Here is a 15,527-nt window from a genome sequence, read left to right on the forward strand (position 1 = left end):
CAGTAATTTGTATCCCTTAGCCCCATATCCATATTTTACCAGTAAATATCTCCCAAGTTGATTTCCTTAAATTCAGCAAGATGGAATATTTGTAACTGTTTACTAGAAAGAAAATATTTTTCATGTAATTTTTAAAAATGCTACCATTTCCCTTGAAAGGGAATGCCAGATTTTCTTACTTTACTAGTCCCCAAACTTAAAATGACTAGCGGGAAAATCAAAACGGGATGGTCACATATTCTAGCCTCCATTTAATGTGTCTTCTTTAAAATGTAACCAAAATGACTATACAGAAAGTTTCTAAGAAGACTTCATTTCCTGACATCTTTTACTAAATCTTTGGTTACTTTTACTGTTTTCCTTACCCCAAAGCAAGAAAATCCATTTGCTTGTTTTAACAGTAAAATGTTTTAGTATTGATAATGTAGAAATAGTTCTAGTGTAATAATAAATAATAGTAGACCACTGTACTAAAGAGTGTCTATTTTTATAGGAAGCAATAATGTTTATAATAACAGCAGAAGCATGCAAGCTGATGTGTGAGCTCCAAAGAAATGGGCATTTTTGAGTTCAAATTCTGTCTCCAGGAAACCAAAGGATATTTCTATTTGTGAATAAACCTTCTTAACATGAAGTTACTAATAATGGCAATAGGCTCTGTCATTTTCTGGGAAATAACTACGATCACAGGCACTCAATGCTAGGCACTTGAAAAGCATATTTTTCAGAGCTTTCCTCCTCTTATGCCTCGTATGTTCTTTGTACTGCAGAAAAGTAGAGTTCTTACTTCAAAGCAACTCCACTCACAGTTTGCCCAGAGCAAGGGCAAAAAACTTACTATTTCTCCTTTTTTGTGAATGTTGACTCCCTAGCTATGAGTGTCATCTCAATTATCAACACTCTGCCCCTGGATGGAGAGTGGTTGCCCTTTTCCAGTGGTGGGGTCAACACCAGGCCGAGGAAGGAGGGTCACTAACCCATCTTCTGCTCAATTCTCCATGTGCTCCCTTACCTTTCATACCTATTCTGTTGTTTCAACAGCATCTGAAGAAGAGGCTGAGGAAAGTAGTTTTTACCTCCAATCTCTCCCAGTCACCATTCCTCTTATAATCCATTTATTCTTATGCCTTATATTTCTTTACTCAAAATGTCTATGAAAATTTCCCAGGAACATAAATTATTATGTGATATAACATGGCCTTCACAGAGTCATCCTGTAGATTAGAAACTAATCATTTCTTAACCTTAATTCTGAAATCCTGGACTCATTGGCTGAACAGCCATTGTGCTGAAGGCTCTCTGGAACAATTGCTCTTGTGACAGTCCCTACACCTGTTTCATGTGGACTACCAAACTGACTCGAAGAAACCTTCAGAAATTCCAGAATGTTCAGGTGTGATTTTGCCATTAGGATTTTTCTACTAAAATGTGGTATCAGAAAAGACAATGTCTGATTTTATTAGCTAATTTAGGATGTTAAAAAAAAATCTTTCAATAATATAGTGTGATAAGAGAAAAAGTGTCCACTTTCCTAGCTAAAATAATTTTACCAATGTTACTAAAATTAAAATCAAAATCAGTTATATTGGTTCATAAAGTGTGGGAGTTTATTATATTATTATTTAATGTTAAAGCATTAGTGTTATGTACTTTAATAGATTTTAGGTTTCCATTTTAGAGAAAGTTTTCAGAGAAAGTTTCTTGAACATTCCAAATTGTTTCTAATGTGAATTATTTTTCTAAATGATAGAAATTTCATTAAAATTAAATCAAATTCAAAATGATTCCCCTATATCTTTTGTCTGTGCAATTTTAATTTGGAACATTGTGAATATTTTCTACCTTCAAAATGATTAAACTATGAAGAAAGTTTATATTTGATAAGCTATAAGTATGATTTATGTTTGGAATTTAGCTCTTTGGCACCATTATTAAACTTATAGACAATAACTGTATTGCCTCTAACTATATTGAAAAGCTGGGTGGTCACCTCCCCAGGTGACCCTAGTGGTAAAGAACCTGCCTGCCAGTTAAGGAAAACTTAGAGATGTGGGTTTGATTCCTGGCTCAGGAAGATCCCCTTGAGGAGGACGTGGCAACCCACTCCAGTGTTCTTGCTTGTAGAATCCCGTGGATAGAGGAGCCTGCTGGGCTATGATCCGCAGGGTCGCAAACAATCAGACACAACTGAAGTGACTTAGCATAGACACATGTTGCAAAGCTCCACACAGTAAGGTTTCAGTTAACTGATGCTCTGTCTCTCGTGTACTCAGTCATGTCTGACTCTGTGACCCCATGGACTGTAGCCCTCCAAGCTCCTCTATCCGTGGGATTTTCCCGGCAAGAATACTAGAGTGGGTTGACATTTCTTCTTCCAGGGATCTTCTCCATTCAGGGATTGAACCCATGGTCTCCTGTGTCTCCTGCATTGGCAAGTGGATTCTTTACCATTGACCCACCAAGGAAGCCCATATATACACATACTCACAGTTTAATTTAGATCTATAATTGAAGTGGAGAATTTTGAATGACTGTTAGTAATAGCAGAACAGTGTCAGACAAAAAACATGTTATTTTATATCCTCTAATTAATTTATCTATAATTACAGCAGCTATCCCACCTTATGAAAGTGTTTCACAAACTTTCCTTTATTGTCACATGTAATACTATAATAAATATTTGGTTATTTCACTTTGTTGAATCAGACATGTGTGATAGTGTGAAGGCATTCACTCACTCTTGTTATAGGTAGTCATTGCTGGGCAGACTAAATTCTAAACCATTCTTCTCTTCTTAAGAACCCCCTCATTTTCCTTCTACTGATTTTAAAGAGAAAACTCCTCTCTCTGTTTCATTACAAAGAACTTTTTTTCTTAAAGTGTTCAACTTATTTAATCTAAATTTTCTGTCTGATAATGTCTGTGAATATATCAAAGGTTGATGAAATTTAATGTCATGGGAATTTTTTTTTAGCTAATAATGTTATGATAATACTTTCTCAGTAAAGGTTTTATGTATCTAGCTACCGTAATGCCTTTCTTCCTTTCTTTAAACAGTAAAACTTCCAGGTCTCAGGACTTATGTTGACCCACACACATATGAGGACCCTACCCAAGCAGTTCATGAGTTTGCTAAGGAATTGGATGCCACCAACATATCCATTGACAAAGTTGTTGGAGCAGGTAAGCACCCCAGTAATCCTCATGCCAACCTAGTATGTTAATTACAACTTTACAGCTATGCATAAGAATGCTGCCTGAGATTGATTGCTCACACTCTCAGGTCCAGGTATACTGCTTTGAAAAGGGACATTTTCTGATTTAATGATGAAAGGCAAGCAGTAAATAAATGCAGGAGTATTTAATGGAATGTAATGATTTCAAAGGTACCAGTCTTACAGGTTACGGCCAGCTTTTTAGTTATTGAGTTTCAGAGGCGGCAGCCACAGCAGCTCAGTCTCTCCATGGCTGTGCTGATCATGTGTCACAAAGTCTATTTGGCTAAATGGGAAGCATGGGATAAAAGTGTGTCTTTCTTTAAATTAGCTTACTAAGTGAAAAATTTTGATTTGTAGGAAAAAAAGTAATTCTTGACTCTTCTTTGGAATTAGGTAACACAAAATAAAATTTAAAAATGATGTATTTTATATAAATTCCATCAAAACTGTATTGACAGAATAGTTTAAATAATATGAAGTGCTCCATTTTAATACCTGCCTGTAACACGATATAGTCGTAAATTATTTGTGTTGAAGTTTGTTTCTATATAGATATATTTTTGTTCTAATTATTAATTTGCTCAATCATAAATTCATTAACACCTATGGAGTAATTATTAATTGCAGCTGCTGCTGCTGCTAAGTCGCTTCAGTCGTCTCCGACTCTGTGCGACCCCATAGATGGCAGCCCACCAGGCTTCCCTGTCCCTGGGATTCTCCAGGCAAGAACACTGGAGTGGATTGCCATTTCCTCCAAATTGCAGCTTCATATATTTAAAAATTATAGATATTTATGAAATAACATTGTTTTATACAGTTGTATATAAATTTATGGCATTCATAGTGTATGCAGTGTCTATTTGAATAAAACTACTACTCAGAAGAAAAATAAACAACACTGTACAATAATTACACACATCACCTCATTCTCCAATATTACTTTAAAAACAAACTAGTTATGTTGATGTGGGAAATAGAGTGAAAGACTGAAAAAAGGAATTCTCTGAATTATGCATACCATATCGGATCACATTTTCTGCAAGTGCTATATATGACTGATGCTTTTTTGTGCACATGTAAATATAATTTTCTGTTTCTTTTTCTCTGCACTGAAGAAATATTTAGAATTCAAATAGTATTTATTATTCAGGCAGGATAATCTGAATGATTCACATATTATCTAAATAAACAAATAATTTAGTAAATGTCTCTTCTATTTTTTTTTAATGTTATACACTCCTAAAACTCACATGTGTGGGTAGTATGAAACCATCAGTTCATAAAAGGAAACAAGAGTAAGTACTTCTTTTTTCACAATCTAAGACTTGAGAACATACACACTCACTGTACATCTATGTTAATCCAGCCAAAATTAATCCAGATATATATTCATTACTCTCTTTCATTTGTATAGTTCTGCTTCTTCAACTGCTCCATAGTGCAGAGGGGTTTTGTCCTGCTGGTTTTAACGTTGCCCCACAAGAGTGCACTGTTCTCCAGCATGGAAGCTGCAATAGCATGTGAAGCACCCTCCGCTGGAGAATGTGATGAGAGAGAGAAGGCAAATCTACTCATGGTCAGCCAATGTCCATAAGGCAACCTTGAGATCTGGGGCCTTCTGCATTAACAGAAACTTATATATACAGATGTTATTGACAAAGTCAGATATCTAGAACACAGTGTGTGCCTGTGTTAGTCACTCAGCCGTATCTGACTCTTTCCAACCCCATGGACTGTCAGGATCTTCCATCCATGGAATTCTCCAGGCATGAATACTAGAGTGGGTTGCCATTCCCTTCTCCTGGGGATCTTCTTGACCCAGAGATCGAACACAGGTCTCCCATATTGCAGGCAAATTCTTTACCATCTGAGCCACCAAGGAATCCCATATACATACAAGTATTATTGACAAAGCTAGATACCTAGAACACGGTAGGGTGAGATAAAACATACTCATTAAAAATGGTCTCTGATCAATAAGACAAAGGGAAAGGCTATCTGTACTGAATCACTTAATAATCTCTGATGCTCATTAAAGATTAAAGAAGATCTTCTTTGATTCCTCTTCAAGCATATTTGCAAAAAATTAGAGATATATCCCATTTTCAGTATTTTGCACCCAATAGTCTCATTTGCCACATAAGAGCTATAAAACTGTCTGTTTTGTTTGCAAATATATATATATCTTCAAGGTATATTATGCTTCTCCTGGAAGATTTCTTTATAATATACACTCTGAATTCTAGTCTGTCTTGATTAGGCTTTAACTGATTTGTCATTACCAAAATAGAATATTAAACCAAGATCTTGAAAGCTATAATGTTTAAAATGTTTTGTTTCATAATATTTTAAATGTCTACATAGATGAAATTGTATAATAGTATAATGAACCTGAAGTGAAAGTGTTAGTCACTCAGTCTTTTCTGACTCTTTGTGACCCCACGGACTATGGCTCACCAGGTTCCTCTGTCCATGGAACTCTCCAGGCAAAACTAATGGAGTGGGTTGCCATTCCCTTCTCCAGGGGATCTTTCCTACTCAGGGATCGAACCCAGGCCTTCTGCATTGCAGGCAGACTCTTTATTGTCTGAGCCACCAGGGAAGCCCACCATAATGAACCTGCACATACCCATTTCTGCAACAACTTCACTTATGACCAATCTCCTTTCACCTATACTCTAAACCACTTTCTATACCTTTCTAAATTTTTAAAATAATGCTGTTCACAAAAATTAGTAATCATGATAGATGGATTTAGCAGCTATCTTCCACTATTAAAGAGCTGAATATATTATTCAATCAAAGAATTTTTATAGTCAATTAAATATACAGGAAGGCTATGTGGACAAATTCTAGTTTGGGGTCAAGAATTTTATACAAAGAAATAGATTTAATAGAAACTTTCATTTATGCATTTAATAGCCAGAAGAATTATAACCATATTGCAGATTACAAAATTAAAACTGAGGCATAAGTTAATTTTCTCAAAGTAGTATAATTTTTTTAGTGAGGAATTTATAATGACTAGAATTCCTAATTTTATCCCTCAACCCAAAGTTTTCTATAGGTTGAAAATATATAATTCCTCCAGTACTCTTGCCTGGAAAATCCCATGGACAGAGGAGCGTGGTAGGCTGCAGTCCATGGGGTCGCTACTAGTCGGACACGACTGAGCAACTTCACTTTCACTTTTCACTTTCATGCATTGGAGAAGGAAATGGCAACCCACTCCAGTGTTCTTGCCTGGAGAATCCCAGGGATGGGGGAGCCTGGTGGGCCGCCGTCTATGGGGTCACACAGAGTTGGACACGACTGAAGTGACTTAGCAGCTTAGCAGCATACTGTGTCAGGCATTCACATGGTTTAATTTTATTAGACTTTTAAATAGATATTATTACCATTTCACCAGATGAGGAAACAGAAGCTGAAAATTTGAATGGCCCAGGGTCACATTAATTGGGAAGCCAAAATTTGAATCTTGTGCTTTTCAACTTCAAAGTCTATGCTAGACACTGCTGCTAAGTCACTTCAGTCGTGTCCAACTCTCTGCGACCCCATAGATGGCAGCCCACCAGGCTCCCCGTCCCTGGGATTCTCCAGGCAAGAACACTGGAGTGGGTTGCCATTTCCTTCTCCAATGCATGAAAGTGAAAAGTGAAGTTGCTCAGTCGTGTCCGACTCTTCACGACCCCATGGACTGCAGCCTACCAGGCTCCTCCGCCCATGGGATTTTCCAGGCAAGAGTACTGGAGTGGGGTGCCATTGCCTTCTACTATGCTAGACACTACTGATCACAATCGTGCCTTCTAAGAATTTTTTTTTTTAACTGAGATAATTCATGTGTAGTGTTTAGCTTATATACCAGTATTGTTCAATATGTATTTTTATTATGTTTTTATTAAAACAATGGAAGGAGAATGGATTTTGAGGTAATTCAGAGGGTCTTTTTGCTTAAACACAAGTGCATGTTTTCCTGTTTTAAATAAATTAGTGTAAGAAATTTTATGTTGAGCAATTGTGCATTGTGCCCCTTAAATCAAAATACAGTCTGCGCATTCTCTTAAAATATATTTTATTTTAAAGAGCAAATACACAGTGATGCACTTAATTGATACTTTAAGAAATCAAGAGTATCTTCTCAAATAATCTTCTTGTAGCTGTGTTTTTATTTAGAAATAATATAATCTACTTTTTTCTCCTTATGGGTACAAATCTAATTGTATAAGATCGTGTAAAACTTGATTAGATGGAAAAATCAGGCATTTATTCCATTTGCCCAGTCTTTGTTGATTTTTTCAACACTATTCTTTCAAGAACAGTTCTTATAAAGAGAATTGAATTAAAATTTAACATTCTATGTCTAGTGTGGGCTTTCCTGGTGGCTCAGAATGTAAAGAATCTGCCTGCCATGCAGGAGATCTGGGTTCAGTCTCTGAGTTGGGAAGATCCCCTGGAGAAGGAAATGGCAACCCAATCCACTCCGATATTCTTGCCTGGAGAATTCCATGTGTCCAGAAGAGCCTGGTGAGCGAGAGTCCATAGGGTTGCAAAGAGCCGGGCACGACTGAGTGACTAACACACACACATGTGTATACTGTATTTGTCACAGCTTCTGGTATTCATCAGGTGAAATAAGCACATTTCTAAATTTTATGATTTTTTTAAAATACTAGCACTACTAAAACACCACTTTCTGGATTTTGAAATCCAGAAAGTGTCCACATCCCATTAACAAGGGAAAAAACACTAATTGGGCCTCTTGAAATTCAAAGTCTTCCCCTCTGACTTCCCTAGTGAGGTACTTTCAGAATATACTTTTCTTTACAAATACTTGTCCAATAGGACATTAAACATGTTATCACCATCATCATCACAACCATCTCTTCTTACATTAACAGAATTTGACATTTTAAAAAGAACTTTTATATTTATTCCTCATTCTGAGTTAACTCTTAAGAGATAGATAATTCATCTTTCTTATACTATGTTTGTACTCAAAGAAGAAATAGTAAACAACACTCAGATGGCACTTATGTTTCTGTCTCCCTCCTAAGTGCTTTTCATATTTTAATTCCTTTAACTGTACCAAAATTTTATGAAGTAGAAAAATAATTGGTGTCCCTGTGTTACAGATAAAGAGACAAAGGCATAGAATCACAGTCACTCAAAATCACGCAGATAGTAAGTGACAGATGCAAAATTAGACCCTAGACAATCTGGCTTCAGAATGCATAGACTATGTTATAGTTCTGTACTATCCGTCCTATCAAGTAAGTGTCTTGTCATTTAAAATAAACAATCATGATATCCAAATTTAAAACACGATCCATGACACCATGTTGATACATGATAATGGCAGAACTTTATTTCAGAATGTGAAAATTCATTATGAATGTCTCCTTATTGTTTATCCAAAATTAATGTTTATAAAAAGTGCATGGGAGTTAGCAATGTTCTGATAACCCTGCATAAATAAAGAAACTCTTCCTGACTTCTCCTAATGTTCATGCATCTATAACAGCACATTCTTCCTCTGATTTAAAAAAGATCATTGAATGTTCTCAAGTTCTGCCCAACTCTCCCTATGATCCTAAAAACACCCTAGCTGCAGATATTGCTATTTTCTGTATGCTTGCTTGAGGGAAAGAAATTAGATCTGCCTTTATTAGCATTATAGCTATGTGTTTTTCATAGTTTCTGTCACACTGTTGCCAACTGATGAGTATTTATTAAATAAATGTATGAATAACTGCTTTTGGACATTAACTGACTTTAACAAGTTACAGCCTCAGTCATTGGTTTGAAAACAGTTGGCAAGACTGGATTCCTGAGCAAGATTCAAATCTGGGGAAGTCATTTTTAGGGATGTGGTTGGTAAATCAATAGGACAGCCTGCTGCTTTGTGAAGAGAAGGATTTACTTGGATGAAAAATAGAGAAGAAGCATCTCACTTCTTGACACCTTGGGCTTGTGTAAAAACTCACAGCAAGAGGGCTGGACCAAAAATGTTTTTCCATTCCACAAAAGGCCTAAAAATTGATCGTGTAATTTTCCTCTTCAGAAAAATATCTCATTTGCTATTAAAAATCACTTTTAATGTTGTACAAAACCCATCTAGTTACACAACATTAGGATTTCTTTTACGAACCAGACGCATTCCATATCTGACACTATTTAGAGGCCATCACTGTGGCAGCCTTGTTGTTGCTGTTCAGTCACTAACACATGTCCGACTCTTTGCAACAGCACAGAATGCAGCATGCCAGCTTCCCTGTCCTTCACAATCTTCCAGAGCTTTCTCAAACTCATGTCCGTAGAGTTGGTGATGCCATCCAACCATATTATCCTCTGTTGCTCCTTCTTTCAGAAAGCAGAAATATGTAGTTAAATTGGTCCTCTTGAAAACAAAATGGTGAGAAACATCTCAAATTTAATCAAGTGCTCAACTCATTATATTGGTGCTGCTCTGTTGATTATTTTGAGGCTATGAGAATAAGGAGTGAAAGTCTAATAGACACAGCTTCCAACTTCCTTCTTATCCTTTCATATTTTATTATTCACAGTGTAGTACTCCAGAAGACACGAAGCTTATCACACGGTTCATTTATCACCAGGGTGTGGATGGACTAGGGTTTTTAGGGAGTCTCAGATTACCATCTTCCAAAATAATTTGGAAGTCTATGAGTGTACATCTTGCAGGTCAAGGGTGTAAATATTTTGAATTGAATTGCTGAGAGAAAACAGTTGCTCTCTACTAATGATTTTTGTAATATCATTCCTTGCCTTTTCTTGTTGTTTCTTCTGCATTCTAACAGGTGAATTTGGAGAGGTGTGCAGTGGCCGTTTAAAACTTCCTTCAAAAAAAGAGATTTCAGTGGCCATCAAGACCCTAAAAGTGGGCTACACAGAAAAGCAAAGGAGAGACTTCTTAGGCGAAGCAAGCATTATGGGACAATTTGACCATCCCAATATCATTCGACTGGAGGGAGTTGTTACTAAAAGTAAGTGAAGTCATAAAACTGATTATGTATATGTTGACCAGAGGTCATTTAAACCCAAAGCCCTAATAATTTAAGATTTGGGGTCTTATTTTCATTAGTCTCTGTTAGTCTTGACAATAAAAACAGAACAGTTTAGGATTAACACATAGACAAGAGATCAAATATATTTAACTAGTATTATATTGACAGTGCTATTCTAGATCTTAAAAAGCTTTAAAAAGTTTAGGAGCTAAACCTTGGGCTATATTAAGACATGTGGGTTAAAAAAATAGTTAAGTGAACTGTGTGGAACCTTGCGTTATGTGGAGTAGCAGGGAAAACTAATGACTCAGTTTTGACAGAAATTGCTGGGAACTCCCAGATAGCTGCCTTTTCTATTATTGTTCACCAGTTTCATTTAAGCTTCCAAATCTTTACCCCCCTGGCTTTGGAAAAATTATGAGAGTTTGGGGAATGCTTCTGAGCTGTAAAGATTGGGATCACATTAGACCCAAGCCCTCTTCTCTGTTCTCTGTGGATTTCAAATAATTCTGATCTACAGTCCCAGATGGATTCTTGACTGCTCTGGCTCACAGCTTGTGATGGAGACCTGAACTTATTTCCATGATAGCTTCTCCAGCCAGGCTCAAAAGGGATCCCTTGAGGCAGATATGTGATTTTTGGCTGCAATCCCAATGAAAATCTCTTGAGAATGATCTGGACTTTATTTTTTTCTCCAGATTTTGGAGCACACAATGAAGAATGAATTAAATTGGCAACAAACTTCTTAAAGTGAAAGACAGCATATGGCAGAGAATTTGGCATCCTTTAGGGGGTTATTCATTGGCCCCATATTTACATATTCTATGGTTACCAACAGACATTACAAATTACAATTTTCATGATGATATTTTTCTTTAACATTACATGGAACACTTTTCAAATGGCACTAATACCTAGTCTCATTTAGTGTGACTAAAAAGGCAATTCCTTATTCACAAGAGCATGGTATAATTGAAATATACCTTGATTTCCTTTAGAGTTTTTTAATATAGTAAGCAGGGTTAAGAACTTAGCAATGTAGAAGAACTTAGTCATAAACTATAAGCCCATATTGTCTTATTAGAAGCATATTTTTCCTTCTATACTCATAAAAACAAGGCTACATTAGTTGTAACACTAAAACATTTTCTGATGAAAACATCTCTTTTAATTTTTAAAAATTAGTAATGAAAATACTGTTTGTAGTACTAAGGATTGGAAAACTCTATTAAGTATTCTTTTCTTCAGGGCAAGACCATATCTATAGAATACCCTACTTAATAGTAGAATTACATAATCATGTCTCACTGGGGTTTTAATAGTTGATTAACCTTTTAAATCTCCCATATCATTCTCACCAAGTGGTTGTCCTTCAGATTTTGAGACCATTGTGAAAAGAAACTCACTGCTATTAAACTACATACTTATATAGCCATTTTTCTTTTCACTCTCAAGTTTCAAAATTCTCAGTTTTTTTGTTTCCAGTGTGCTGCTGCTGCTAAGTCGCTTCAGTCGTGTCCGACTCTGTGCAACCCCATAGACGGCAGCCCACCAGGCTCCGCCGTCCCTGGGATTCTCCAGGCAAGAACACTGAAGTGGGTTGCCATTTCCTTCTCCAATGCATGAAAGTGAAAAGTGAAAGTGAAGTCAGTCAGTTGTATCTGACTCTTCGTGACCCCATGGACCGTAGCCTACGAGGCTCCTCCATCCATGGGATTTTCCAAGCAAGAGTACTGGAGTGGGGTGCCATTCCAGTATAATAAGTTATTATTATACTGTTTTGTTTTGCTAGCTGTTGTCTACAAGTTTATTTACTGAATGATAAGCAAAATTAAACCATAATTATTGTGGAAGGTTTTCTTATATAAAAATATAATAATCAAATATGAATTATGGTCATCTGGCAAAGAAACCATTAAAAAAACCCAAGATTGAAATACAAGAAAAAATGCATTTAAAAATTGACCTTAAAAAATTGCAGGTATTATACATTAAACATTTTATTCAAGTAGGAGTCTGTAATATTCTAATATGAATTACAACTGCCTTATTCTTAGAGTGAAAGTTCTAAATTTGATAGATCTCCTTGGTCAAATATGCATGCAAGAGACTGCCAAATCTAACAATATAAATCCCAATCATCTCATATAGTGCAAACATAAGAGAGTTGCAAACCTAGAATTAGATTTTGAACTCCTTTAGTGGCATATTTAAAAGCTCTAAGTCTGGTGCCCTATTACAACTGAGGGGAAATAGAAATAATAAGGCAGTTTTGTCACTGAAAGAAAGTATTTAATCCACTCCTATCATTTTCTTTGTTTCCCAAGAATATATAATTGCTAAAACAATCTATTTGCAAAGCTCAGAAACATACGTACAACTAGAAATACAGAGTTTATAATTTAGTGAACAAATTGTATTTCAAGAAGAAAAGAAAGCATATTGGTATCTGGATTAAGAATCAGGGAGTGAGAGATCAAGCTCTGATTCAGCTCTCCTGATCTGTGAGATTTCTGAGAAATCAAAACACTCCAACAGACTCCCTCTGTTCACTTGTAACACAAAATTAGCAGTCCTGCTTTACTATTTCTATGTCCTTTTAAGATCAAATGAGATTCCATAGGAATATATTGTTAAGTGGAATACAGCTATGCAAATCTAAATGATCACTTCTGGTTGAGTTTGAAAAGATTTTACTAGTTCATCTGGGAGTGTAGAAGAAAATTATTGAGAGCAATTCCTTTCTTTGCTCAAAGATAATTTTTATTATGACTATTAGTTATATGCTTTGAATCTACTCTAATGTATCATTTTCAAGTTAGAGAAAGCCCTTTATTCAATCATTTTATTTTCATTGATTTGAACTGAGCTATAAACAATTTTAATGGTGTCGTTTTGAGCCTGATGATCTTAAACAAGAGAAGGTGAGAGAGTCTCTGATCTTTAAAGTAGCAGAAAGCTGGGGGCACAGTCTTGCTTAGAACTTTGTACTAACATGTGTTATCAATTTCAGTCAACGTTCAAAATGATGGAAGTTGTTTTTAGCAAATGTTTGATATTTCTGCCATCACACCATTATTCAAAAGATGTTCAGACTGCATCCAAGAAGACTTTCCATTGGCCACTTTTCACATAGTGAAATAGAAGGAATTATGTTGGATGAATTGGAGAAGGAAATGGCAACCCACTCCAGTGTTCTTGCCTAAAGAATCCCAGGGACCAGGGAACCTGGTGGGCTGCTGTCTATGGGGTCATACAGAGTTGGACACGACTGAAGCGACTTAGCAGCAGCAGCACCATGTTGGATGATATGTGTTTCATGTTGTTATTTGCAGATGGATTATTTTCTAAAATTTAAAAAGTAATAAAGCAACTTAGCTGTTCAGTTCAGTTCAGTCACTCAGTTGTGTCCGAGTCTTTGCGACCCCATGAATTGCAGCATGCCAGGCCCCCCTGTCCATCACCAACTCCCGGAGTTCACTCAGACTCACGTCCATCGAGTTGGTGATGCCATCCAGCCATCTCATCCTCTGTCATCCCCTTCTCCTCCTGCCCCCAATCCCTCCCAGCATCAGAGTCTTTTCCAATGAGTCAACTCTTCGCATGAGGTGGCCAAAGTACTGCAGTTTCAGCTTTAGCATCATTCCTTCCAAAGAAATCCCAGGGCTGATCTCCTTCAGAATGGACTGGTTGGATCTCCTCGCAGTCCAAGGGACTCTCAAGAGTCTTCTTCAATACCACAGTTCAAAAGCATCAGTTCTTCTGTGCTCAGCTTTCTTCACAGTCCAACTCTCACATCCATACATGACTACTGGAAAAACAATAGCCTTGACTAGACAGACCTTAATGTCTCTGCTTTTGAATATGCTATCTAGGTTGGTCATAACTTTCCTTCCAAAGAGTAAGCGTCTTTTAATTTCATGGCTGCAGTCACCATCTGCAGTGAGTTTGGAGCCCAAAAGAATAAAGTCTGACACTGTTTCCACTGTTTCTCCATCTATTTGCCATGAAGTGATGAGCCCAGATGCCATGATCTTCATTTTCTGAATGTTGAGCTTTAAGCCAACATTTCCACTCTCCTCTTTCACTTTCATCAAGAGGCTTTTTAGTTCCTCTTCACCTTCTGCCATAAGGGTGGTGTCATCTGCATATCTGAGGTTATTGATATTTCTCCTGGCAATCTTGATTCCAGCTTGTGCTTCTTCCAGCCCAGCATTTCTCATGATGTACTCTGCATGTAAGTTAAATAAGCAGGGTGACAATATACAGCCTTGACGTACTTCTTTTCCTATTTGGAACCAGTCTGTTGTTCCATGTCCAGTTCTAACTGTTGCTTTCTGACCTGCATATAGGTTTCTCAAGAGGCAGGTCAGGCTGTAACCTTGTATTATTGAGGAAAGTCTTAGGCAGATGATTAAGAGGATTTCTCATATTGAAAAGACTTCTATATTGGTCTGGGTGTCCACTGGACACCAAAAGCTCAATCATTTGCTTGCATTTTCTGTACATATGGTAATGAAATATTACTGGAATTAGTTGTCATTCTTTAGTAACTATGCCATATTATTTCTATTTCTTGTTTCCCTCTTGCTAAAACTTCTTTGGCACTTGTCTCAAGGACACTGCTCTCCTTGCCATAGTTTTAATAGACTATGTATAGTTTATATATTTTTTATTAATAATTTGTAAAAGCAATTTGTTACCATAAATTTTAGAAACTGATGAATCAAGTTATGCATTTGTGACTATAATTTGATATATGAGTTGAAAACATCTCTAAGTGGCCATATCAACCAAGCTAGGAAAATCTATAATCAATATATTAGAAGAAAAATAAGTAACACAGGGAATCTTATTTTTACATGTCTAAAAAATTTCCCTATATGCTCAACAGTGTCCACTCATGTCTCTCTATTGAATTGGCCACAATTATAAAATAATATGTTGCTGTGTATTTCCCCCAATCATTTAGATAGGATAGGCTTTGATGTTTTTGAAAGATTATATTTAGTTTACAAAATTTGTTAGAGCATGAGTTGAATGTGCTCATATTGCCTGTTACAGAGTGCTAGTTTAAATCTTCAATATCTCTCCTAAAGGAAGAAGAAATATAACTGTACACTTGTTTCACAACTGAGTAATTCTAGTCTTACACAAATTCTTGCAGAAAGGGAAAAAAATGTACACATAAAGATAGTGATATCTTGATATTAAACCATACAGGAATATTATCAGAAAAGAAAATAAGAGATTAGTATAATACATGAACCAAACTTTAATAACACTG

General features: G+C 36.3%; 1 protein-coding gene across 2 annotated transcripts in view; it reads left to right on the forward strand.

Annotated features, from left to right (window-relative positions):
- Positions 1-15,527, forward strand: part of EPHA3 (EPH receptor A3) — a 408,015-nt gene that overhangs the window by 343,709 nt on the left and 48,779 nt on the right. For both annotated transcript variants that reach the window (XM_069578939.1, XM_069578950.1), the window contains exons 10-11: positions 3,058-3,183; positions 10,034-10,219. In XM_069578939.1, the coding sequence (XP_069435040.1) occupies positions 3,058-3,183; positions 10,034-10,219 (312 nt within the window). The remainder of the gene's footprint in view (positions 1-3,057; positions 3,184-10,033; positions 10,220-15,527) is intronic.

The sequence above is a fragment of the Ovis canadensis genome, chromosome 1, assembly GCF_042477335.2.
Source record: "Ovis canadensis isolate MfBH-ARS-UI-01 breed Bighorn chromosome 1, ARS-UI_OviCan_v2, whole genome shotgun sequence".
NCBI lineage: Eukaryota > Metazoa > Chordata > Mammalia > Artiodactyla > Bovidae > Ovis > Ovis canadensis.